This window comes from Parus major, chromosome 2, assembly GCF_001522545.3.
Source record: "Parus major isolate Abel chromosome 2, Parus_major1.1, whole genome shotgun sequence".
NCBI lineage: Eukaryota > Metazoa > Chordata > Aves > Passeriformes > Paridae > Parus > Parus major.
In genome coordinates this window covers 28,913,074-28,938,493 of record NC_031769.1, presented here as the reverse complement: position 1 = coordinate 28,938,493, position 25,420 = coordinate 28,913,074, and the positions used below count along the sequence as shown (strand labels likewise).

Here is a 25,420-nt window from a genome sequence, read left to right as displayed (position 1 = left end):
CCCCGTCCCGGCCGCACCTGTCGGGTGGTTGCACGGTCCGGGGCGGGGAGGGCGAGCGAGCGCGACGGCAGCAGCGACGGCGGGAGACAATGGAGGAGTGAAGGACGGACACATTGACACACGGGCGCCTCCGCCCGCCCGCACCACTCCTGGCACCTCCCCGGGGGGGAGGAACAAAGGAACCGCGGAGAAGCCAAAAGGGAGCGACAAAAGAAAAGCGGAACGCATTTCTCAACCTGAAAACAGAAGACAAGAGCGGACAGGCTCCTTCTCTCCCACGGCACTGGGTGGTGAAGCTGGCGGTGGGCGAGAAGCTGGCAGGCAGTGACCCCCATCCCTAGGCGGGAATGGTTTGCCCCGCAGCCGGCCCCGGCAGGGCGGGGCTGCGGGCGGAAGGCTCCATGAGGAGCGGGGCGGGGGCGGTGCCGCGGGAGGGGGACCAGTGGGCGCCGTCCCGGGCTGATCCCGCCTTACCGTGCGCGGGGGCCGCGATGGCTCCCCCCAGGAAAGGCGACCTGAGCGCGGAGGAGAAGGACTTGCTGGCAGTGATCGCCACAGGTGAGCCCTCCCGGCCCTCGCCGCTGCCGGCCCCGGGCCGCAGCTGCCACGGGCCCCGCTGGCCGTGCCCCGGGAGGGATTTCGTGTTCCCGCACGTTGGGGGCGGCGGGTGAGGCGCCGTTACCGGCCGCTCGCCGCGGGCTCCCCGCGCCCCTGGCCGCGCTCCTCAGGTCACGGCGCTGAGGGCCGCCGGCCTTCCCGCCCCGCCTTGGCGCCGTCACCCTTCTCCCTGCCATGTTCCCATGGTTTACTGCCCTCTCGGGCAGGCCCGCGTCACCCAGGGAGTGCAGTGGGGGGCGCGTTGTGGTGCAGTCGGGCTGGGGAACCTTAACTGGACGGGTCTAACTGCCAAGGAAAGCTTCCATCTTATTGGCAATGCCTGTTGACATTTGCCTAATTGTTGGTGTTCATGTCCACTGCCGGAAAAAAAAGTTTTCTTGGGGTTAATCCAATCTTCTAGCATGCTGTAAGGCTTTCCCCGAGTGCTGTAAGGCTTTCCCTATGTGCTATTGCCGGACCAAGACGTCTTGGCAGACACGTTATTCTCACGTTTCCAGAACTTGAGCTTTTTTGGGGTGTTATGCACCTTTTATCCCGTATAATGTTCTGTTTTACTATCCATTATACTGTCATACTGTCCTCTTAAGAGAGAGGAGAGGGGATCAATGTCTGTCTGACGAAAGGGTGTCAAGATGATGAAGCCAGGCTCTTCCCGGTGATGCCAAGCAACAGGGCATGAGGCAGTGGGCAGAAACTGATACACAGAAAATTCTACCTGAATAAGAGGAGGGACTTGTTTACTGTGCAGTTGACCATGCACTGGAACAGATTAACCAGAAAAGTTGTGGGGTCTCCCTCACTGGAGATACTCAAGAACTATCTGGATACAGTTCTGTGCCATGTGCTCCAGGATGAGCCTGCTTGAACAAGGAGGTTGGACCAGATAACCAGACTACTGTAGTGGTCTCTTCTAACCTGACCCATTCTGTGATTTTGCATTTCATATGAGTGTCACATTTTCATTGCACTGTCTGGCAGACATGCTTGTTGCCAGAGGAACTTTTTGTCATTTGGGTTTCTTGGTCCAGCAACATGAATTTTGTAACCCAGACTAAATAGTTACCCTCCAACTGGTATTTTGAAAATCATGAGTAACATTCATTTGTTGGAGGCAAACTAAAACCACTTTGTGTTCTTTGCATTTCTATATGTAGTTTCCAGGCAATTTGAACCCACAGTTTTGGTGCTTTACTGTCAGTTGTATTAAAATGTTCCTCTGTGTCAGAGACACAAGCGTAGGATAGTCAGCAGTGAATTTATTGTGGACCAGAACCAGTTTGACTAACTCACTTAAATAATAAGAGTTTCAGACCTTGGTCTTGCAGACACCTCTGTCGAACTTACCTGATGCTTCTGATGAGGGTCATGGGATAATTCAGGTTGGAAGAGGCCTCAGGAGGTCTCTAGCCAACCTCCTGCTCCAAACACATTAGCTGTGAGGTCAGATGTGATTTCTCAGGGCTTTGTCCTGTCAGGTCTTGAAAACTTCTGAGGAGGAAGGCTGCACAGTGTCTCTGGGCAACCTCTTTGCCTTACCAGTTTCATAGTGAAGATGTTTTTCCTTGTATCCAGTCTGAAGCTTCCTTTTATTTCAGCTTCTGCCTGTTACCTCTTGGCTTCCTACCATGCCACTGCTATGAGGAGCCTGGCTCCAACTTTTAGATCTGCCCAATTCTACAAGTCTGACTTCCATAGTTTAGTGTCTTGTTTGAAAATCCTTCAATGTTTTGTCATACAGAACTCTTAGTTTGTAAATGCAACTTTGTTTTGCTTGTATTAAAATTTGCTTGAAGATCACCTCTTGAAGACTTTCTCTTACTGATGTGTTTTCTTTGGCTGGGATATTCTTCTGAAAATTGATCCAGTTCTTAAGACACTTCTAACATGTTTAGAATATATGTATGTCTGGGGGAATAAGTTAGTTGATGATTCCCTGACTGTCAGTCAGGGGTCTTTATCAAGTGTGTGAGATGACTCAGGTGATGGTCTATTTTCCTTAAATTAGTGAATTAAAAGAAAAATTATAAAAGCCTCTGTAGTCTAGTTAAACCACATCAAAAAGCCTTATGGAAAGAAATTTGTTTTAGTATTTTAATGAGATTTTTAGCCAAAATTGAAGGTGCAAAATCTGTTTTGCTGAAAAATTGCTGGATGACCATCTCCTTCTGAAAGAGTGAAGATAAACATGGAAATCATTAAAATAAGGGATGCAGTGCTTATTTTTATGAGGCACATGCTGAAAGAGCTTTGCTTATGATTGAATCAGAAATTAAAAGTTTCTGTTAATTTGCAATAAAATATTCTCCAAACTCAGACTCTTAGAATGTTCTTTTATTTCTATATCTGCCTGTAGAAGCTGCATTGGCAATATATGGATAGTCCTCCAGTGGGTTTTAAATCAGGTTCCTTATTTAAATCAGGTTCCTGAACCTGTGGCTTAGCCAAAAAGATTTTGATAAGGAATTGAAAAATAATAGGACAACAGAATTGAAAAACAGGTGTAGCCTGTATTTCCTGGCTCATTAGTTTTTCAGACTTCGGTCTACTTATGTGTTTGGCAATTTTTAGAAATGTCAATGATCAAGCTACCTGGGTCTTTATCCTTTCTGTCTCTATTCTCTGTTTCCAAAAGCAAATTCATTCCACCCCTGTGAATGCCATATATTGCAAGTTTCAAATTGAAACAGGAAAAATGATGTGAGTAAATGATAAAGCATGCTTCATTCAACCCAAAAAGTCTTTGAAGTGGGGTAATTTCCTTTTTTGAGAGTATAGTCAGCTCTTTAAGACTAATGATGCTCCAAAAGAGATGAAAGTACAAAATGTGTTAAAATGCTCAGTATCATTATACTCATTTGGAGCTGTTCATGTAGTGTTTATGATGAGACATGTGAGTGTCCCGTTCTTGTGTGTGTAGGTCAGTTATTCACAAAAAATGGATGTTTACTTGTAGGTCATGATTTCCAACTGCTCTTTGATGTTGTGAGTTCTTGGCTTTTACTTTCTAGAACATAATACTGTTCATTCCTAAGCTTCTTCAGTAAGTGTAATTAATTTATTGGTGGTTAATCTACATCCCAGGCAATTAACATACAAAGATTTTGATTCTAATGAGAAATGGAAATTACCATTTTCCTCCAGATTCTCAGTTTATTATTATTATTCTCACCCCCTTTTCTCTCTGTGTCTTTTTATTTTTAATCAAAGGAAACACCGAGGAGGCTGGAAGGCTACTGGGGAGCAAGAATGTCCGTGTCAATTGCCTGGATGAGGTACTGCAAAACTGTGCAAGCATTATGCTGAGTTTAATAAGGAAAATGCTAGGTCTGAAGATCTTGCTGTTAAATAACATTTCTCTAACAGCCATTGCTGTAGCCCTGAGAATCAGAGTTAGCCTCAAGATATTTCCAGCCTGTAGCTGAATAATGAACCTTTTAAGAGTTCTTAGTGGATTTTAAAGAAAGTTCAAAGATTAATGTTACTTAAAGTACTACACTGTATTTTGTCTCAAGTTCCAGTATGAGCTTTGTCTGTAAGGTGAGATAAACACTGCAGCAAATTATGTGGGGGTGCTCCCTGACTTCTTGTCACTTTCACAAGCAGTAGTCCCTGTACTTAGTCACTCTGTGGCAGACACAGCACCTGTCCCCATCCCATGCTTGGGTCTCATTGCCCAAAGCCCTGCCTTTGCCAAACCATAAACATACTTGGAGGGTGAGTGGCTCGATCAGAAATGGAACCACAGCCTTTTATACAGGTGGGTGTGGTAAACATGTAGAAGATTAAATCCTGAAGTGCTACCTGAAGATGGAAATAAGTTTGTGGAGAAAGGAACTTTGTGATGTGCATGTTTCCTCTTCTTTTTCTTTTTACAATGTTTTTCTAAAGCATGCAACATTAATATGAAATGTAATGTGCAAGCAAAACTAATTCCCTATCATTCATGTTACATCCACGTGTAATTTATCGATTTAAATGTTAATTTGTGGTTTTTTTCATAGCTTTATAATTTCACAAGAATCACTGGGAAATACTGGGAATGTGTCTAGTTTAGCCTCTAGCTCAAAGCAGCTTCAGCTCCCAGGTCAGAGGAGGTGGCTCTGAGTTTCGACCTGTTTGGCCTTGTAAATCTCTAAAGATGGAGACTGTACAATATTTCTGGGCAACTTGTTCTACTCTCTCACTGTGATTTTGTTGAAAAAGTTATGTCTGAACTTATGTCTGAACCTCAGATTAGGCTCAGTGTCTCTTGTCCTTCTACCACAAGAAGTGAAGAGTTTGTCTTCTCAATGATCTGGCAGGCTGCTGTTGGGTCCCACCAAAGCCATTTCTCCTCCAGGCTGAGCAAGCCCAGCTCCTGCAGCCTCTCTTCACTGCACAAGTGCTCAGGTTCCTACTGTGTAGTGGTGGTACTCCATTGATTTTGTTGCAGTTTATCCATGTCTTTGTTGCACTGGAAGGCTCAAAATGGGACAGGTATATTGTAGATGTGGTCTCATGAATGCTGAATGGAGAAAAATTGCCTCTTCTTCAATCAGATATCTTCATGGAATATTGTTAGCCTTTTTTTTCTGCCACCAGATCCATTTTCTGATTGTTCTTAAGTTAAATATTAAACCTGAATTTATATTGTATGAATTTCAACAAGTTTCAGTAAAACTAGTCAAACTAAGCTTTACAGTGAACTTTAGGAACCCAAGACACAGTATAAGTATGCTTGCAAGTGTGCTTTATTGTATGGACATCAAAAGGTTTTCCTTAAGTGTAATTGCTGAAGTCATGCTGACTTGTCATGCTGACTTGCTGACAATGATGGTGGCCTTGCTGCAGTATCATCCAGGATTAGTGTTGAGAGGATATGGCTTATTCAGAGAAACCATATCCGAGTTACGCCTCAGGCTATTGATGTAGAAGAAATAGTATTAACAGTATTTGCCTAAGGCTCATGTCTGACTAAGTGCACATAGCACACGTAAAACTTTAAAAGTTTATGCAATGGACTTCTTGCAGACTCGTTTTTATCCCCAAGAATGGTGTGTGGTCATGCATATTAAACAGGTGAGGGTTCAGGTTTGTTTAGATTTCTTTAATCCATCAGCCATGTCAGCTTTATAATTTTTCTTTTATTACTCATTTTTCCTCTAATATCTATACATAAGTAAGAGTGTGTGAAATCCCAGTTAAACATCAACTTCATATGTTATTCATTGTTTCCACAACTGGTGACTGCTCTCAGTGCATCAGGTCTTATTTTTTTTCTCTGTTGCCTTAGTTGTTATCCTGAAATTCACATTTATATTACTACTGTTACTTATTTAATTAATGTTAAGAACTAAGGAAGCCCTGAAGATGGAATGCTTAGGTATTGAAGTGTGAACTCAATTCAATTAGGAACTCCTTTCCATCCTTAAAGACTTTTTTACGTGTGAGACTCCACAGAATGAGCACAGGTTTAATGTAATTGTCTTCTAGCTGTGGTACAGCAAGCATGGAACCACAGTTTAATAAATTCAGGCTTTTTCACAGCATCCAGAAGCAGGCTGTTATGTAGTACACTTCCTAATTTACAAAAGAAACCCACAAATAATCTCTTCTTTTCATTTTTGGTTTTACCATATATTCTAACTGCTTGGGTCTGCTTTCTTGTAGATTAAAAACTAACAGTCAGCTGTCTTTTCTCTATGTACCTTTAAACAAGGACCAAGTCAGCATCTTCCAGATGTAGTGTATCTGGCTGCATCTTTTAAGTAGCTTGCCTAAAGTTATGTTTCTGCAGCAAGTGAGCTATAACTTGTGTCTCTTTGAAAAGTGTCTCTTTTTCAAATCCTTTCCAGTTTTTTCAGCTTCTTACTTTGAAAACATACATATGAGGTGGATGCAGTATTTCAGCATTGCTTCTGCTGTTGGTACATGTATTGAAAAATAAAAAATTACTCCTCTAAGTCTGCTTGCTTTTCCTGCCCTTGTTCTAAGACTCCCTCACATCCTTCACCTCCTGCTGTCTGGTAAGCTCTGCTGGGATTGTCAGCACAGAGTAAGATCCCTTCACTCAAATGAGTTTTCCAGATGCCCATCTTCTAGAAGATTAGAGATGTCTAGCAGATACAGTCCTGTTCTTTTCTTAGCACCCTTTCTGACCAAATAAATTGTTTTGTTATTTCTTTGTGGATTTGGGTAGATGAAGAAATGAAGGTTATTTAGGCTTAATCACTGTCTTTCTGAAAACAAATTCAATAGCTTTTCTGCAAAACTGGTCTTTAACAGTTTGGCAACATTAAAACTTCAGGAACATTTAAGTTCAGGTGTCCTGATGGGCTGTAGAAATGTATGTAAAATAAACACAAATATATTTAACTTAAATGCACACTACTTAGTCATTTTTTGTCCCATTTTAAATTGAGTGGTTGCTAATTTGGAAATTTAATATGAGAGAAAGTTTTCAGGACTTTTTCTTCCCCTGAGAGTGCTGAGCTTATAAATATTTTGACTTTTTGTCAGCACTTTGCTGACTTGAACTTCATCTGCAGCATGTGGCTAAAACATTTCAGATTGTTATAGAAATGCAGGCTCAAGGAAGCACATGGGCTTTCCAACTCTGAACGTTTCTTCTGGTTGTGTTGGCAGTTAAGGTTGCAAAGGAGGACTGTAGTACTATATCTTCTGTTTGCTGGAGATCAAACCAACAGACTTGACCTGAAAAATTCAGAATTTTTCTCTATTTAAAATAACTGTAAAGTTGTTCATAATCTTCTTACATAGAGAACTATCATCTGGCATTGTCAGCATTACTTTTTTCTCTAATTCAGCTGTTCAGTAATGCATCACTTAGGAACGGTCCCCTTCTCTTTGCCACAGAACTGAACACTTCCTGGGAATTACAGCAGCAGCCTGATTATTCATGGCTGAGATGTGTAGCTTAATACTGAGTATGTTCAATTGAGGGTTCTTCACGTAATCTATTTTGCTATTCTAGTGTGAACATCTTATGCTAGCAGAAAAGGCCCAGATCCTTGGTCTTCGTTGAGGAGGAGAGATTTGTCTCTTAATGTTTTTTTACATAGTACTTCAAAATACATAAGCCAAAGAGAATTCCACTGCTAGTAAGAATTATCTGGTTTCAATTCAGGTTGCTGATTGATGTAGGCTTTAACTTTTCATCACTGCAGATGAACTGAAAGATCATTGGAGGAATCTAATGTGTTACATATGTGAAACCAACAGCTGAGCAGGATGACTATAAAGGAGAGCTATAGCTGTGATCGACACTTATTGTTCATATTCTAATTAGTCCATACTTAGCTATAGCTAAAATTATTTGTGCATGTAACTATTGACCTCCTTCCAAATCCTGCCTTTAGGAAGTTGAGTATGTGTAATGGAAATCTTATTCAGCAGTTTGAAGGGTGAAATTTCTAAAGGCTTTTGAGTGAAGTCTCAAATTGTATTTCTAGATTAGCAGCATTCAGTACCAGAGGGTTGATTTTGAAGATATACATCAACAAGTATTTCTGCCTTGTAGCACCTGTTCTTTTTACGTCATTTCTAGTAATGTACAAAATACTGTCTCAAGTAAAAGCCAAACCTAGAGTTACGTGTTTTGTTTATCATTTGAACTATTTTCTGAATCTAAAGAGTAAAATAAGACACTCTGTGTTAATGTGGGGCTGGGTTCCTCGTTGGAAAATGAGCTGGGAAAGGGAGAGGTGAATGTGTTAATATTGCTGGCCTGCAAGTATCTACAGCAGTTTTTCAGTTAGGGTTTTGACAGCCCTTTCCTTTTTTTTTTTTTTTTTTTTTTTTTTACTTTCCCTGCTCTATTTAAATAGCTGGTAATCACATGTGCAGTGTCTTAGTGTACCCCAATACCTGCTGAGGGACTGCTCCAGTGTGATCCAACCTGTATGCCACATCTTGACAAGGTTCCATGGTAGAGAAGGATGAAGTGAGTGTGGGAATGTTGGGAGCAATTGGATTGTGCTTTTCCCTTGAGTAACACAGGTTTATGTGGCTATTTCAGTGGTGAATTTTTACCATGTTATCCACAAAACAATACACACAGGATGTCTGTGTTCCTACACAGTCAGCATGAGTGCTTAAATGTTCACAAAATGGAGAAGTTTTGTGACAAATATGCCTGTCACTGGAGTGGGAGGTAGTTTGTATATTTTTTGTTTGTTTGTCCCACTTCTTGTGCCTTTGCTGTCCTGTGTTTCCCCATTCCTCTGCTTGATGAAGGTTGAGCAGGAGTTTTGTTGGAAACTTCCTTTGTAGTTCCTAGGAGGCAGAAGGTTGCTTTTCCAGTTTATTACTTTATAAACTTGTTTTTATTCATCCCGTTGAAGCACACCTCTGTCACCCTGAAAACGAAAGCCTTCTGATAATATTTGCATCGTTTTAGTTACTTTCCCATGAAAGTTCTATAAACATAAGTTGTTTATCACATTCCTTCTAAGAAATGTCTTTTGATGGATGTTTCGCATGACCAGTGTGATTGGGAAGGTGGTAACTTAATTATCCAATCTCTGGTCATTGTTGAGAATCTGTAAATACTGGAGTCAGAGAATAAAAGTTAGTTCTTTCCTTTTCTAATGCTGAAAGGTATTTGTGAGAATCATTTTGTGTCCTTTAGCAACACACCTCAGCCAGGTGCTGGAGAGATTGACCTGCTTTCTTCTTCCTCTGTGTCTGGTGGTAGAGTCCAGCCCCTCCCCGGTTTTGGTACTCATCTGCCTGCCCCTCTACTGAGCCCAAAGTTCATTGTTTGGGGTTTTTTTTCATCACTTGACTTCCCCACCATGGCAGCAGTTCTTGGAATCCCATTCCTCAGTCTGCTTTTGGGTTATTTTCACATGAGGAAGTGGGAAGGATGGTCTGTAATGGCTGGGTTGGCTGTGCCAAGAGCCCTATTGTGCCAGTGAGACCTTGTTGTTTGGTGAGCTGGAGAACCCAGTGAACCCAGAAGTGGCAGGCAATTTTTAAAGGCACTGCAAACTCCATTCTTCTTGTATAGTGAGACATACAGGGAATACTTACAGCCCTGCAGAAGAGATGTTACAATGTAACATACCTGCAAAAAAAACAAAACTGGGAAGAATTAATTTTTGTCCTGGGGAACAAGGTTAAAAAGCTCAATTTTTTTTGGTAAGTAGAATGTTGCATTGTAACAGCTAGGAAATGGATCCTTCATCTTATGTTTTGTGGTGGAACAAAACTTTGTTTCATTTGTATGCTTAATAAACCATCTGCAAGTTTTGTCTTTTAAGTACGTTGTATTGACAGTCCAAACATCATCTGTGAGAAAACAGACTATTGCTGGACCTGTCTTTGACATTCAGGCTGAGAAAAGTATTTGCAGTCAAGCCAGTTTCAGTGTAGCGACATAATAGAGGATACCAAGCATTTCCAGATAAACTTGTGTCTAGCCTGACTCTCTTTTGTTTCCTGTGAATGTGAAAAACTGATATTAACTTGACTTTAAATCAAATTTTATGTCAACTGTGCACATATTTTCTGCCTGATACGTTTTTGATCCACACCACAGCCTAACACTTCCAAAATTTAATCAAAGGATTTTAAAAACAGTTTTCTGGGAGGAGAGGATAAAACAAACCAAATTCTTTACTTTGTCATATAATCTTCAGATCTTAATTGGAACAACTGGCTTTCAACCAAACTTAAAAGTCATTGTTTTCTAAAAATTCTTTCTCTCATCTTTCTTCGGGTGCTGTGTTTATATTGCCTTACTGCAATACCTTTCTGTACTGCTAAAGGAGACAAATCCCTACTATGACTCCAGACTGGGATTGGCCTGTAAAGTAGCTTTTAATGTAACATTATGTATGTAAACAACATTACATTATGAAATGTAATATAATAAAATATATTCTACATAGTAGGACAGAAAGTCTTTACTCAACATTTGTGATGCCTCAAATGAAATCTAGCAAAAGAAGTCTGTTTCATATTCATGACGTGATCTCTTTAGGTATTTTGTTTCTTCAGTGGCAATTTATATTGTTGTTTACCAAAATATGTGGATTACTGGAATATAATGCATCAAGTAAGCACTTACTTGATGCATTATATTCCAGTAATCCACATATTTTGGTAAACAACAATATAAATTGATGCTTACATCCAGTTGATGCTTACATCCAGTTAGGATGGAGAGCAATGAAACTGTAATACCTTAAAATTATTATACTTTTAACTTTTCCAATTTCCCTCACCTTTAGAAATTTTTTGAAAATTATGCTGGTAAATTAAACTTTGTTGGGTTTCACTCAGTCATGAATTGAAACAAGAAATATGTTAAGGTTCAAACTGACAATTACATTATTTCAGAGTATCACATTACCAGACATTTACAGAGCTGCAGTAATGGTGTACATGAATGTACTCAAGCACACAGCCTTGACTGGCAAAGAAAGGAACAGAATGCCGTTTTGATTTTCTTCAAGGACAAACTAAGGCATTCTCCCTAGTATGCAATGTTGGAGCATGTTCTTGGTCAATTACAGTGTCTTGGCTGATAATGTGAATCCTGACCTGATGTTAACTGAAAATAAACAGCATATTGGAAAAAGCATACTATATTCTGAAAATGGAGTGTCATGCAATTTTCTCAAACAGCAGCATGCTTCTTCCAGTCCTTGAAGAGGGAGAGAGCCTGCACTAGCAGTTCACCCTAGTTCTGAGAATTTCCTCTGGGGTTTGCCCAGCTTTACATTTATAATCACACCTCAGTCCTCCCATGCTGAAGGAAATCCTTTTGTACTGGGGCAGTTGATCAAGCCAGCCAGGTTTGTTAAAGTCTGATGAGAGCTATTTGTCTTTAAGAGGGCTTTCAGAGCTCTGGCTGATCATGTATATAATGCCAAAAGGGTGGAGAAGTGGGAGAGAGGTGGATGGCAAAATTATCAGTAATCATGGGTAAAAATGAGAAAGATGGGTTTCAGAGACTGCAAATCTTCACAATGTTTAAAACAACAACAGCCTATTTCTAATTTTTTTGCTGTTTATCATATAACGTACAGCTGGGGAGAAAAGGAGTAACATAGGAAGCTAAAAAATTTTCTAAGTCATGCTTTTCCAGCTAGCAAAAACCTTAGTTGTTCTTCAACACTAATGTCTTATAAAAAGGACAATGATTGACAGTAAATGGTTTTCATTTGTTCAATACTGCTCTGTTTTCAAATCTATAGAACAACATAATCAGAAAACTGACAGGGAAATCTGCTGCATGTTAGTAACCATATTTTTTCATGAAGATTTTGTGAGGTTTTTTGTTAATAAAATACTATGTGAGGCTTTGGTAGTTATATTGAACATGTATGGCCAAGTAAAAATGATCAGTGGTATGAAGATCAAGAGATGTAACATTCTTTTTTGTATGCTTCTTGTTTCTTCTTTCTTTTTCCAGCATGGCATGACCCCTCTGATGCACGCAGCTTACAAGGGGAAGGTGGACATGTGCAGATTGCTCTTGAGACACGGAGCAGATGTAAACTGCAATGAACATGAGCATGGATACACTGCCTTGATGTTTGCTGGACTTTCAGGTAACTTCTTACTAAACTCAGATCACTGATTTTTATGACATCAATGGGTACATTTTGCCATAAGTTAATAATTTAAAAGTAAGTGTTGACGTGTTTTTATTATTCAGGTTTGCTGTTATTTATGTGAACCATGTAACTACGTCATGACCAGTAGAATCTGTGGGATTCTGCAGCAGGAGAGCCTCCGTTCAGGCTCATATAAAAATTGATTTTGTTCAGCATTTTGAGGCATGCAGGCTACTTGTCCTGTTTGTCAGAGATCTCAGTATTAACTTTCCTGGGATAGTTTTCTTGTGCAGTGGGATACATTCTGTTTACTTTAACTGTGTAACACTGAAAATGATGCTGCACCAGTAGCTTTTGGTAGTATTTGAGACTTCTCAATCTAGTATTTTTGAAATTATGTCTTTCTCCTACATTATTTTTCCAACTATCATGTGGGCTTTTAAAAATGTATTTAGTGAGTTTTAAAAACATGTTTTCCAACAATAATTTTCACTCTCCTCTTACATTATTTTTTTTATGAGAGTGCTTATAGCTGTATATATCTTCTCCTGTCTCAAGTGGTGGTTTGCAGCTTTCCTCTTGCTAGTCTTTGTCCCTGGTGGCAGGAACAGTAATTTCCTTGGGTGAGAAAAAGACACTGCATTTCTGGAGAAAAGATTTGATTTGGGAATATTAGGTTATTTTAAGTATCTTTTTACTAGGCCACTTATGTCTTCCCAAAAATGAGATTTTAGGGGAGTCAAGTTTCTTAGCAGGTAGCATTTAAACTGCTTTCTTTCATCATAAGTACAAAAAAAAAAGGCTTAAGTGTGTATATGAACCTTAACTAGATGATCAGATTGTTTTTCAGCTACAGTCTTTTTGGTAAAAAGATTTGGGAAATTGCAGTATTTTGTGGTATTGAGCAATATCACAGCTGCAGCAGATAGATGAGAACAAACTCTTGGAGGCTGTTAAATGACTGCAGCTTTATGGAAAATGCTGGATTTTTACCATTTTCTCACAGCTGAGCTTTTACCCTGTCATCCTGGGTGTGAAAGCTTCTGAACGTTGACTTTAGGGTCTGTTATCTGTGAGCACAAAAGGTATGTGAGCACTACTGACGCAGTGACTTTGTTTTTAGACATTGATTTTCATCCACCATCTGCTTTTTATATTCACTTTTCTGTACTTAGCATCTGCACAAAAACTTATAAACTAAGAATACCTTTGATGCAGAACCAGCAGAAGTGGTGACAAATGTCCTTTTTTAGTCTCTGAAGGGCACCAATTAAGTCATCTAATCTTCCCATCAAATTTTAGCTTCATTTTACTTGGTATTTAGCCCAGTCTGAACACCCAATTCCTACTGTGGAGAAAGGAACAATCTGTTCTGTTCACTGTGTTCCTGCTACATCATAGTCCTGAATGTGTTTTTCTTCTTAGAATAGCAAATGTAGTTGAACTGTTAAATTAGGTTAGTAGAATTTCTCTCTATACTGCTTTCCAGAGGGACCATGCTCAAGTGTAGCTACATGAGTATGACTCCCATAAGCTCCATGGGATGCTAAATGTGCATTAGAGAGCAGAGTTACACTTGCTGGAACTCTAAATAAGCACATGCCTTTCTCATAATCCCTGCTTAAAATAACAGCATTAAGAACATTCATTCTCCTCAGTGTTGTTCCTGGCCTTTAAGAAATTCAGTACATCTTTTTCTGAAGCACAGAGAATTACAAGTTCTTATTTGTCCTTGCTCATTCCCCATATCTTTCCTGCAAATTCAGGAAATAAAGAAATCACCTGGATGATGTTAGAGGCTGGAGCAGAAACTGATGTTGTCAACTCTGTGGGAAGGACAGCAGCTCAGATGGCTGCTTTTGTGGGTAAGATGAAAATTATTATCCTTCCCTAAACTCCTAAAGAAGTAAAGTGTTAGATTCTGATGTTTTTTGTTGGAGAAACATTATTTAATGACTTATTCTGAACTGACATGTTATTGAGCTTTGTTTTCCACACCTCATCATGTAAGAGTCAATTTGTGTTCTATTCCCTTGTTTGATTTCCTGAAAACAGAGATGATATTACCTGTGAGAGCAGGTGCTACTGTTCAAGTGTGTAAGTTTTTGCAGTGTCACCACTTTGGAAATAGTAAGAGGAAGCTGGTTACATTGGAGGGGTCTGAAGTGCAGCACCAAGTGCTAATTGGAACTTCTCTTGTGGGAAAGGATGACCGTAGTGCCAGGAGTCAGGAACTCAGCTGAGCTTTGCAGCTGTGTGCTGGCAGTGAGCCACCTCCTGCCCTTCTCCCCTGCTTCTGGGAGATGGAGAAGTCTTGGAGCCTCTCCTGAGGTAGTCACTCCTTACTGACCTGAACTTCACTAGAATAAGAGAAAGATTTTTTCATTCCAGCATGTGGAATTATCCCTGGCAAAACATGCAACAGGCTTTTTTGCTGTTGTTGTGTTTCTTTTTTTTTTTTTTTTTGGGGGGGTGGTGTTTGTTTGTTTGCTTTTATAAGCCCTTTTAAAATGTTTTACCCTCCTTGACAATACTAGGTTCCTGGCTTAATGTTCCACTTTTTCTCTAGCAAGGAGAAAAAATATTATGAGGTTAAGTGGAGTATTTTTCAATGGCACAGCTATTGCTTCCCAAAAACCAAAAATTAGGACCTGTATTTTCTTTCAAGCACAGCCCTCTCATGGTGTCTAAATGACTGAGGATTCCCTTTCAAGTCCCTTTGGTGTTCTGAATTCAAGCCTACCTTGCCATTTAGATTTACTTCCTTGAATAGGAATTTAGTGCTAAAGTTTCAGTTTCCATTTTATCTCATTCTGCTGTTTCAAAGAAGGTTGACATTGCTCACTTGAGGTTTGAGCAGCAAAACCTTAACTATTCACTAATGTATCAGATAATTTCTATTCCTATTAATTATCCTTTGGATATGGAGAGTCTTTTCCAAAGTGATGTTGTATGGAGTGAATGGAGAATATTATCTCCAACATAATTTTTGAGAATTCTTGTTTAAAATCTCATCACATCACCAAGGTAGCATAAATATTTTCAGGCATACTGAGATACACTACTCTGTAAGAGTCTGCACATTGGGATCTGTTCCTGTTCCTTTTTGTTCTTTGTCCAATGAACATTAATTCATCTGCCTGTGTGTGGGAAGTGAGGATACTTCTTCCCCTGTCATTTGTCTTACACTGAGCTCTATTAGCTCAGAACTGTCTCTTCTATAACAGTGGAGGATTTTAAATGCTGGAATTTGGTTGGCTGTGTCTTCTACTGCTTGTAGGATTAGTGCCAAGACAAATCAATCAATTTAAAGAATGTGGTCCTGACCTGGAAAAGATAAGTTTTACTTTCCCTTTAGTCAAGTAATCCATTGTATTGTCAGATGTAGAAAACAAGAAGAGGGTGTAACTTTTCTCATCTTGTTATTTTCATTACAGTCCATTAATTTTTGTTAAACTTTAAGCATGTTCTGTTCTTATAACTTCTCCCACCTTAGGTTTATACAGTAATACCTGCTTCAGGTCTGAAAACTTAAAAGTCTCAATGCAAATGTCATTAATTTTAAAAGTTCTTATCTTGAGAATAACACCAGTATAAGACTACTAGTATATTATAATTTGGGGGAGAAACAACTATTCTCTTAGTTGTGTCTTACCAGGGAGAGAAGATACAGGAAGGGGACAGGATATTCAAAATGAATTTTCATGAGGGTATTCCCTGCTGGGAGTCAGTAAGGTAATAACACTTACTGAAGATTAAAGCTACACACAAGAGAATGACAAGAGTTGCCTCTTTGCAGTGCAAAATATATCATGCAAAGCTCCTTTGCATGTGGGTAATTCTCACTTGTATTACTTGTATTACATTTGGGTTTAGGTTTTTTTTGTTGGTTTTTTTGGTTATTGTTTCACTGGTAATTTTTTTCTTGTGTGCCTTTAGGTCAACATGACTGTGTGACTGTCATCAACAACTTCTTTCCACGTGAAAGGCTGGACTACTATACTAAACCACAAGGCTTAGACAAAGAACCAAAACTGCCAGTAAAATTAGCTGGGCCTCTGCATAAAATTATTACTACCACTAACATGCATCCTGTTAAGGTGGAGTAATATGTAAATTGTTTGTGTTTGTTGGTGTGGGAGCTGTTTCTTTGTGTCAGAAAGCATTTGGCTCTTCTGCATGTTCAAATGAGATCAAAGCATTATCTGCTAATTCAGCTACTTCTGAAAATGAGGAAGAATCAGGCTCAACATTTAGATGTGATAAAAAAATTATTTCAGTGTTTGTATGCACCAGAATCTTCAACCAACACCTTCAAGTGGAGAGTTTCTTTCTTCTTATTACCATAAATAGCTGTCTTTTTTGCCTTTATTTCTCAGCTCCACTTGAATTTGAAACAGAACAATTTCCTATCTTAACAAAATCTCATTGTTCTCTCAATGCTTTTCTCAGCATGTAGCTTCCCACCTTCATGACTGGTTCACCACAGTAACATCTACCACTGCTGCTGTTTCTGAAAGTATGTGCAAGAGAATGTCAGGATATTGCTGACAATAATATCTTTTATGGTTTGCTCCTCCAGTGTAGTTCAGAGAAATTAATACACCTTAATTCAAATACAAATTCCTTGGGCTTGCCAGTCAAAGTCCAGAGTTTGTTAACAGTTTCCAGACAGGTATCTGCAGTACACAGAGACACTAGTGCACCAGTGGCAGCTAATTGTGTGAATAGAGCATACAGTTTCCTCTTGGAACATTTTATTCAGTGCTTTACTAGGCTACAAGAAGTACTCCATGATTATGTGAGGCTGATGTGTTCTGTGAAACTGCTTAAATCATACAATGTTTATTTGAGTGTTGAAAGAGATTTTAAGATAGTATATGGTAGTTTTCCTTAACTGCCTTTAGAAGTAGTTTTGATTATTCAGGTTCTTATTCTAAAAGCAAACAAACAAACTCACTATTTTTAATACCAGTCTTAGTTTTAAATGGTTTCTTGTATGGGAACTGTGAATTACAGTATACTGAATAATAATGCTAAATAATCACTGGAAAAAGAAAGGGAAGGCTACATAAGGACGTAGAAGGATATTAGAAACTCCACTGAAATTTAGCTGCAATGAGCTATACAAGCTTTAATTCCAATGCACAAGTCTTAACTTGATTACATTTTCTTCAATCTTTCTCCTAGATTGTGTTGCTGGTGAAAGAGAACCCTCTGTTGGCCGAAGTAGAAGCACTGCAGAAATGTTACAGGGTTCTGGATCTCATTTGTGAGAAATGCATGAAGCAGAAAGACATGAATGAAGTTCTTGCTATGAAAATGCACTATATCAGTTGCATCTTCCAGAAATGCATTACATTTTTAAAAGAGCGAGAGGATAAACTAGATGGGTTTATCAAAAGGTGAGTATTTCTTCAGAGAGATCTGAAAGCACATGCATGCCCTGGCATTAGCTATACCAGGAAAAAGACAGCTGAAGGAATTGATTGGGTTGGCTTGGAAAAAGGCTACAACAAATAACTTGTTAAATAATCCCAGCTGCATTTACTTCAGGATGGCACTGACTCCCATTTTTCTGTATCTGAAGTGGCACTGTCCTTTCCTGGGTACCAAGGAAACATTCCTAGAATTTCAGCTCTACTGGAACTGGTTAGAAGCTAGCATTTACATATACAACATGAAGCAGCAGACAGGAATGTGTGATGGAAATAAAGGGGAGTGATAGGCTTGAAAAAATAATTTCTCAGTGTGGTTCATCTGGGAACATTTCTTGTTTTGCTCTCCAGCAGTCACGCAGGTTGAGATTTTTTTTTTTTTCCATAAACACTTAAGCAAGTGAGAACTGCAAATCCCTCAGACTCTGGATGAGACTTAGACTCCTAAATCACTTAGTCAGATCTTCAAAATCTACTGAGTTACAAACCAGCTGCCTGATCTTACGTATCAAAGTAAGTGACCTGGCTTTGGCTGTAGGATCACATTCCCTATACACCTCTGTGGATTTTTACTTAAATCCTCTGTAAGACTGAAAATAAATTATGAAGTTACATGAATTGAACATAATAAAGTGGAACTTGTGTTTTAAGGTATTGTTCATTTATCAGTGTTCATTATTATAGTGATAATTTTTAAACAGCACAAAGCATTTTGGTATTCTTGATGTAGATAGTAGATAGTTTACCTATAGATCATTATTTTTCTCTGTGGCTGAATTACTAAGTCCTGGTTTCAGAGCATACACTTACGTACTGTGTATTTTATAATGATTGTGTATTAGAATAAAAACACTTTCATTTTAACATACAAACTTAAATATGAAGTTGCCAAATTATTATGAATTCTTCTCTATAATCTGAAAGGGGACAGAGTATAGCATACTGTATGTGTTTGCTCTTGAATATTTACTGTGCGATTTCTTATTTTACATGCATTTCTAAAAAATTTAGCCTCTTGAAAGGGAGAGATAAAGATGGTTTCCCTGTGTATCAAGAGAAGCTAATTCGAGAAAGTATCCGGAAGTTTCCTTACTGTGAAGCTACACTGCTCCAGCAGCTTGTGAGAAGTATTGCTCCTGTTGAAATAGTAAGTTTTTCCTGTCAAGAAAATCCTTTCTCAGGAAGTTGCATAGCAAATCCAGACTGAGACATCTTTCTGTCTTCAGCTTCTGCAACATATTATATTAAGCAAAGGGTTTTGATGTGCCTAAGCTCTTTGGAGCTGGATTTTACATATTGTAGGAAAATACTCTAAGATACTTCAGCTAGTATTTTTTCATGTGCCCATAATGAATGCTTAAATGCCTCAGCTTTTAAAGAAAACTGATGCCATTTTTTTCTTGTGTCTGAGCTCTCTTTTCCTCCTCTGGGATGTCTGTTCAGTTTTTCTATGCCAGTTCACTTATTGAAATGGTAGATTCAGACAAAAATGAAGCTTAATTTGCACTGTTTTCAGTGTCTGAATTCAGTTTAAGATTGAATAATTTCCTAGATTTAATGCATTCATTTGTTCTATTGTACACAAGAAGTTGGTAATATATGATGGTAGAAAAAGGAGAAATATTCTGTGAGGTTCCTTTTATGACAGAGGGGGAGAGGCAAGATGATGCAATGTGCAGCATTATAGCTAAATTAGGAAATCAAAATGACAAGTTAAAAATCTAACTTCAGTTGTGCTCTTAGGTCTTTGCTAACACACTCTTCATTTTAGGACTGTTGCTTCATAATAAAATTTACACGAGAGTGGCTGTTCTTTTTTAAGCATGTTCTCTCTGGTCTCTGAGAGCGAAATGTTGTAGGCACAAACACTGGGGAATTGGAACAATCTTGTGACGTGTTTGGATTATTCAGAGCCAATTAAAAATAGCCTCCATCTTAAGTGGCTCCAGGTCTGCTAAAATGTCCTGAGGCTTAGTGGAATCTCTGTTTGTCTAAGAAAGGAAGATAAACGCAGTGTGAAAACATAAGCCATTGTGATGCATTACAAATTGCTTTAGAGTAAACATTTTCCTTCCTGTTGTTTTTTTCTTAGGAGAGCCTGCAGTCTTTTCTGCCTTTAAAGCAATGATGGCTTATTCCATTGAATTTCTGTCCATTATGCAGAACTGGAAAAGAGGAGATGCTACAATTTTTATTTATGTTGAAGCCTTTGACCTTTGTCATTGCACAATTACTTGGATTCAGTCTGAGCATGTCAGTGTTGTCATAATAGTTATGATTGTACATACTTCATGGTAGTCTAACAGTTTAAGGAATTACTTACAGCCAGAACAACTTGGTGTTTTTTCCTTCAAATATTTACATCATTGCCCAAAAGAATAGTTGTAATGTATGGTTAGCTAAACCTTACTGCTTGCATTGCATAGGAAGGATGCTGCAAATAACATCTAAATAGTAGTATGCAAATAATTGAAAATTTCAAGTTCTGACCAATTGGCCTGTAGCACCTGCATGCACTGAGCACAACAGTGACAAATTAAACAATTTTTTTTGTGTGCCAGCACAGAGATCAAGCTGCAAAAATCTGCTGCATAGGATCTACAGATGTAAAGAACGTGGAGTTTATTAATAACTCAGAGGAAATACTGCAGAAACTCAGGGCTTAAGTTGACTTCACATACAAAAGCGTAGATAACAATAAATCTTAAGTTGTGCACGTTAGTTGAAGTTCTGTTAGTTGAAGTTCTGTTGGTTTTATGTTTTTGCTGCTGCAGCAGCTTCAGTGAGACCGACACTTGTGTTAATCATTTCTGGTCTTCTGTTGCACGTCCCTCTCTGCAACAGTGCTGGGTTTTAATCTCATTACCACCTCTTATCTTTCAGGGCTCTGACCCCACAGCTTTTTCTGTGCTTACACAAGCGATTACTGGCCAAGTGGGTTTTGTGGATGCTGAATTCTGTACAACTTGTGGGGGAAAGGGAGCAGACAAAAGATGCTCAGTATGTAAAATGGTAAGAATAAAAAAAAAATAGTTCCACTGAGATGCTGAAGATTTTGAATGCTTCCCTATTTACTGTGTAGACTTAGGAGGAATGGCATGCATGCCTGCACTGAATATGTTCAAGCCATCTATTTCTGGAAAAGATGCCTGAAATTCACAAGTAGGAAAGAGTATTTGGATATTCTAGTATGTATGCTTAAGAATGAAGAAAGAGTAAAATTTCTGTATGTTCAAAGTTAATAAAAAACTGCTCTTTATAGATTCTTATATAGGTTAGACTCATTCCATATGACCTTACAAATTGCTTAAAAGTACCATGAAATGCTATACTTAGACATTTAACTTGATGCACAAAGAAATACAAGGAAATTGTCTATTCTTTTAGTACGTGAAAATGAATTGGTAACTCTGGTAACTTTCAGGTGATCTACTGTGACCAGAACTGCCAGAAAATACACTGGTTTACCCACAAAAAAGTCTGCAAGATCCTGAAGGAAATTCATGAGAAACAAGAACTAGAAGCTGCCAAAGAGAAAAGGAAGCAAGAAAAGAAGCAAAAGAAAGGTTAGGATCTGTTGTTGCCTTGCTGAAACTAATGCTGTGTTAACTACATCACAAAGAGCAATTTTACAGGTCTTAAAGCTGTAACAGCTGAGGTTAGGAGAAAAATCTTTGATGAAACGTAACAGTAAAGCTGAGTTTGTTGGGATTCTGGCCTTTCAGTTTACAAATGCTGTATACTTTCCAAATGTGGTTTTTAATGACGCAGTTACACAGATTTCTACAATGAAAGCGTTCTGATTTACACTGCACTGTTTCAAAATCCCGATCTTTAATCAAGCTGATGCAGGACTTTAATGCTGCTCTATGTTTTGTTGGAGGTGTTAGGACAAGTTGGATAATAAGCAAGCAGCCTGCTCCTTCCAGTTGCAAAGGTTAACGTAGATGTTAAATCTCCCATAATACTTCTCTTCATAATCACAGGATCAAGTTAATTTTGTTGTGTGCTTAGAATGTGAGGAAATCAAACAGTGGTCTTTAAACTGCTTATGGTGGTTTTCTCCCTTCAAGACACAAGTAATTAAGGCATAATAACTGAATAAACACTGTATTGCCCCTTCCCATGTTTCTTCAAGTGGAATAATAGAAAAGTAGGGGATTAAATCACTTTTTCTCTTCTACAACTTACTGGATTTTCCTTCCTTTGTTTTAAGGATTGTAGAAGTGCAGTGCACAATTCATGGTTGCCTTACAATAGTGATGTTCACTTCAGCTGTACTCAATATAGCAGGATACAAATCAGCAATAATTGAAGTTTTCAACAGTTTCCTCTGTTGATCCTGTTACAAGAGCTGCTCTTGAATGGGATCAGGATAATGTGGAAGTTGGAGGCAAGGATATTAGAAATCCCTGGATATATTGCATACCAGTACAACAAAACTTAATGAGCTGTGAGCGGTGATGCCTCACACTGGTGCCAAACACACACCCTTGCAGGTTCGTATTTTCTGAAGGAGTCAGTGGCCAGATGCTGTTGTTTTCAGAGGGAGAGGCAAGGTGGATGGCTCTTCTCCTACCCTGCCTAAAAAGGAAAGCTAACATTTTTTGTTACGTTTCTACTCCACTATCTACATCTTAATCTTCATTAACTGATTCAGGTACACAGCCAGCACACTGTAGGCCTTATCAGATTATGCACTGTTAGCAAGACACTGAAACCATCTGAGCTTCAGGTCACCCTGTGAATGGTGCTGTATCAGAGCATTTCATATCAACAGCAGTTTTATTTCAGAAAGTTAGTAATACCCCTACAAATCCTGTACATCAGGAAAGTAATAATTAAAAAACAAATGCGACAGCTGCAACTACAAGCAAACCCAAGAGTTCCAGTGTTTCCACTGAACAGGGGTGAGTATCAGCCAAGTCCACGCTTCAGCCTGTGCTGAAGGCTGTTAGCTCACATAAGACCTTGGCAGGGCTTTGGCAGGGTTGTGGCTAGCTAGCTGTGACTGATTTTGGCTGGCTATCAATCACAACAGAGAACAAGAAATTAAGATTTAACTACTGCTCCCAATTAGGGAGTACTGCTCCCAATTAGGCTTTCTCCTCCTTTTCAGAATTCCTAGCATGCAGGCCCTACTTAGTAGAGTCAGGGGGAAAAAATTCTTTAACACCTTTCTTTTCTCAGAAAACATTGCTTGAAGAGGAAAGGTGCAATAGCTGGTTCTGTTTCATGCCATCAAGTTAAAAATTTTAGGATGACTTATTTCAACCAAAGTTCATTGTTTGTAAGAACATAATTTCTTCAGTGTGCTTCTTGCAGAAATGCTTCCTATGTAGTTGTGTCAGTGCCTTTTTGATTTAAAACAAACCCCACCTGTACTTGGTGTTTAACTGGCATGCAGCCGTTCTTTGGAAAGCTGGTGATAAGAATAGTGTCAATAAAGCATGTTTGAATTGGAAGTTAAAATAACTGTAGTGTCCTACTCTGCTCCTTTCTATAATAAAAAAAAGAAAAAGTCTGGCAAAATGGAGGATAAGTTAATGAGAGCTTCGTATAAGTTAGTTCCAGAGTAACCTTATACCAACTGAAGCAAAGCTTTTGTGCTTTTGGTTTTTTCAGTGAAGATTTTCTAAATTAATCACTTCTGTAATTGGTGCATAGTATCCTAGTGTTGTTGTTCTTCAACAATAAAAATGTTTGCTTGCAGAGTTCAGTGTTTATTAATTGTGTGATTTCTCTTTTGTTTAGATGAAATGCAACTAGTAGAGGGTAGTTCTACAAGTGAACAACAGTCAGATTCTGATCCAGATCCTACAAAAGAAATGGATCCAAATCATCCTACTGAAGGAGCAGAAGAACCTGAATTTACCAAAGAGATGGAGGCATTAGCCCTACAACCTGAAAGTCCACTGGAAAGTGAAACTGCCTTAGATGACATTGATCTTCAAAAAATTCAAGATTCTGAGGAGTAAGAAGAGGGTAGGAAGGGACTGAGAGTTCTCAAGGGTACTAAAGAATTTTTTGTGCTGACCATGTCTGAGTTCTTGGAGCATGGTTTATGCAAGACTTCCTTTAAAAGACAGAATGTCTCTGTTCATCAACAGAGAATACTGGCTACTTTGTCTATAAATACTCCAGGTTTTGTTGTAAATTGTCAAGATAGGTATTTATTATCTGCTAAAAATTAGTGGCATAGATCCATCTGTATGTATACCAACAATAAGACTAGTGAAACTGGAGTTTCTGTGGCTAATGAACCACTTAGTGAAAAATGAACAGCATTTGATTTGTATTCATGTTTTCCAAATTTATTTTAACAATAATCTAATTTTTTTTCTTGCAAGTACATACACCTGTAGTTCAAAGCACCAGAAGGCCAAATGTTAAATTGGGGTGTTTTTTTCAGCACTTTATGAAGCTTTATCTGAAGGAATTCAATAGCAATTAAGTTTCTGAAGATTCTCATCTGAACTCTCAACTTTTCATGACATTACTGTAAATATATTTGACTAGTGAAAGCACAACAATAATGTCTATTTTGTGGCAATTGTAGTAAATGAAACTGCTGTTTCAGGTGTCTGAAGCTGATGGTGAAATGTGTATTTCACTATTGGTTTGGTCAAAAGTATTCCGAAGTCTAATGAAGGGAAGACCTGAATGAGTCAAAATATTTTGACTGACAAGAGTAATGCATTCTAAGTAATTTTTCTGGTAAAGATGCCTTAGAGCACAGTGGGATGTTTGTTGCTTATGAATTATTTCATAAACAAAGAATGCTTAATATTTTTCATGCTGAACTGGTCATAGTGAATTAGATGAGAAAATTCATGTGTGCATTGATACAACTGGGATTTCACTTGGGCTTTCAGCTAAATATCAGATCTAGAAAATAGCTTCCCTCAACTTTGTTTTTCACTCAGATTTATTTCTGTCTCATGAAATCAGTGGGAATGCCACAACTGAAAATATCACTTGCTGCCTAAGGATGGCAAAATCAGAGACGGTCTTATTGTCAGCTGAATCACTGGTGGTCTAAACATGGCAGTATTCTTCTAATTAGAGGAGTAAGGACCATCCTCAAAACAGAGGGAAAACGCTATTAATTTTTTTTACTATTTAATATGTTGAAAGTTTTTGTTTAATATTCTGAAAACTGCAAGAGTGAGGATACATAAATGCACCTGTGCAGGGAATGTACCTGTGTTTGAATTTCAAGGATTAGTAGCTTGTGAAAAATAAAGGGAAATTTTTTAAAAGAAGGGGTCTATGTGGCAGTTCTGTTTCCTGTGTCTGTAACACATTCTCATGTGACATGCAGGGGCCTCCTGTAGCTTGAGTGTACAAGTTTAACTTCATGACAATTGGCAAGCAAGAGATGCCTGCCTGGAACTCAGATCTGTAGTCATGCTGTAGTCACCCTCCACTCTGAGGTTTGGGAATGTAGAAGTGCTGTTGCCTCCCACTCATAGCACTGGGGGCTCACAGAACTTGTTCACGGATTCTCTGAAAACGCAATCCCTTCAGGGAAAAAGAGTCAGGGTTTTGGAAGTGTGCTAAAATCCCTAGCACCAATCCTGCTTTCATTCTCCCAGTGGTGGTACCCTGCTCATTGGAAATCTTTGAATTCCCCCTGACAGGCCACCAGAGAACCTCATCTCTGACCTGCTTCCAACAGGAAGGTTGGACTAGATAAGCTCCAGAGATCCCTGCCAACATAGACTGTCCTGTGGTTCTATGCTAACTTAGGAGACAAGGAACTCAGAAGACAAACTACAACCTGAAAGAAAGGCT

The 25,420-nt window shown here is 38.8% G+C and overlaps 2 protein-coding genes across 2 annotated transcripts in view; one reads left to right on the top strand and one right to left on the bottom strand.

The window, feature by feature from the left end:
• Window positions 1-123, bottom strand: part of BZW2 (basic leucine zipper and W2 domains 2) — a 56,961-nt gene extending 56,838 nt beyond the window's left edge. The window contains exon 1 of the mRNA XM_015617280.1: window positions 18-123. The gene's annotated coding sequence lies outside the window, so the exon portion shown is untranslated. The remainder of the gene's footprint in view (window positions 1-17) is intronic.
• Window positions 124-332: 209 nt separating this feature from the next.
• ANKMY2 (ankyrin repeat and MYND domain containing 2) lies at window positions 333-24,888 on the top strand. Its single transcript, XM_015617273.1, has 10 exons — window positions 333-558; window positions 3,826-3,890; window positions 12,041-12,179; window positions 13,952-14,050; window positions 16,125-16,285; window positions 17,376-17,590; window positions 18,635-18,770; window positions 20,507-20,635; window positions 21,048-21,189; window positions 23,378-24,888. The coding sequence occupies exons 1-10, from the start codon at window positions 348-350 to the stop codon at window positions 23,599-23,601; spliced, it is 1,521 nt and encodes a 506-aa protein (XP_015472759.1). The 5' UTR covers window positions 333-347; the 3' UTR covers window positions 23,602-24,888.
• The last annotated feature ends 532 nt before the right edge of the window (window positions 24,889-25,420 follow it).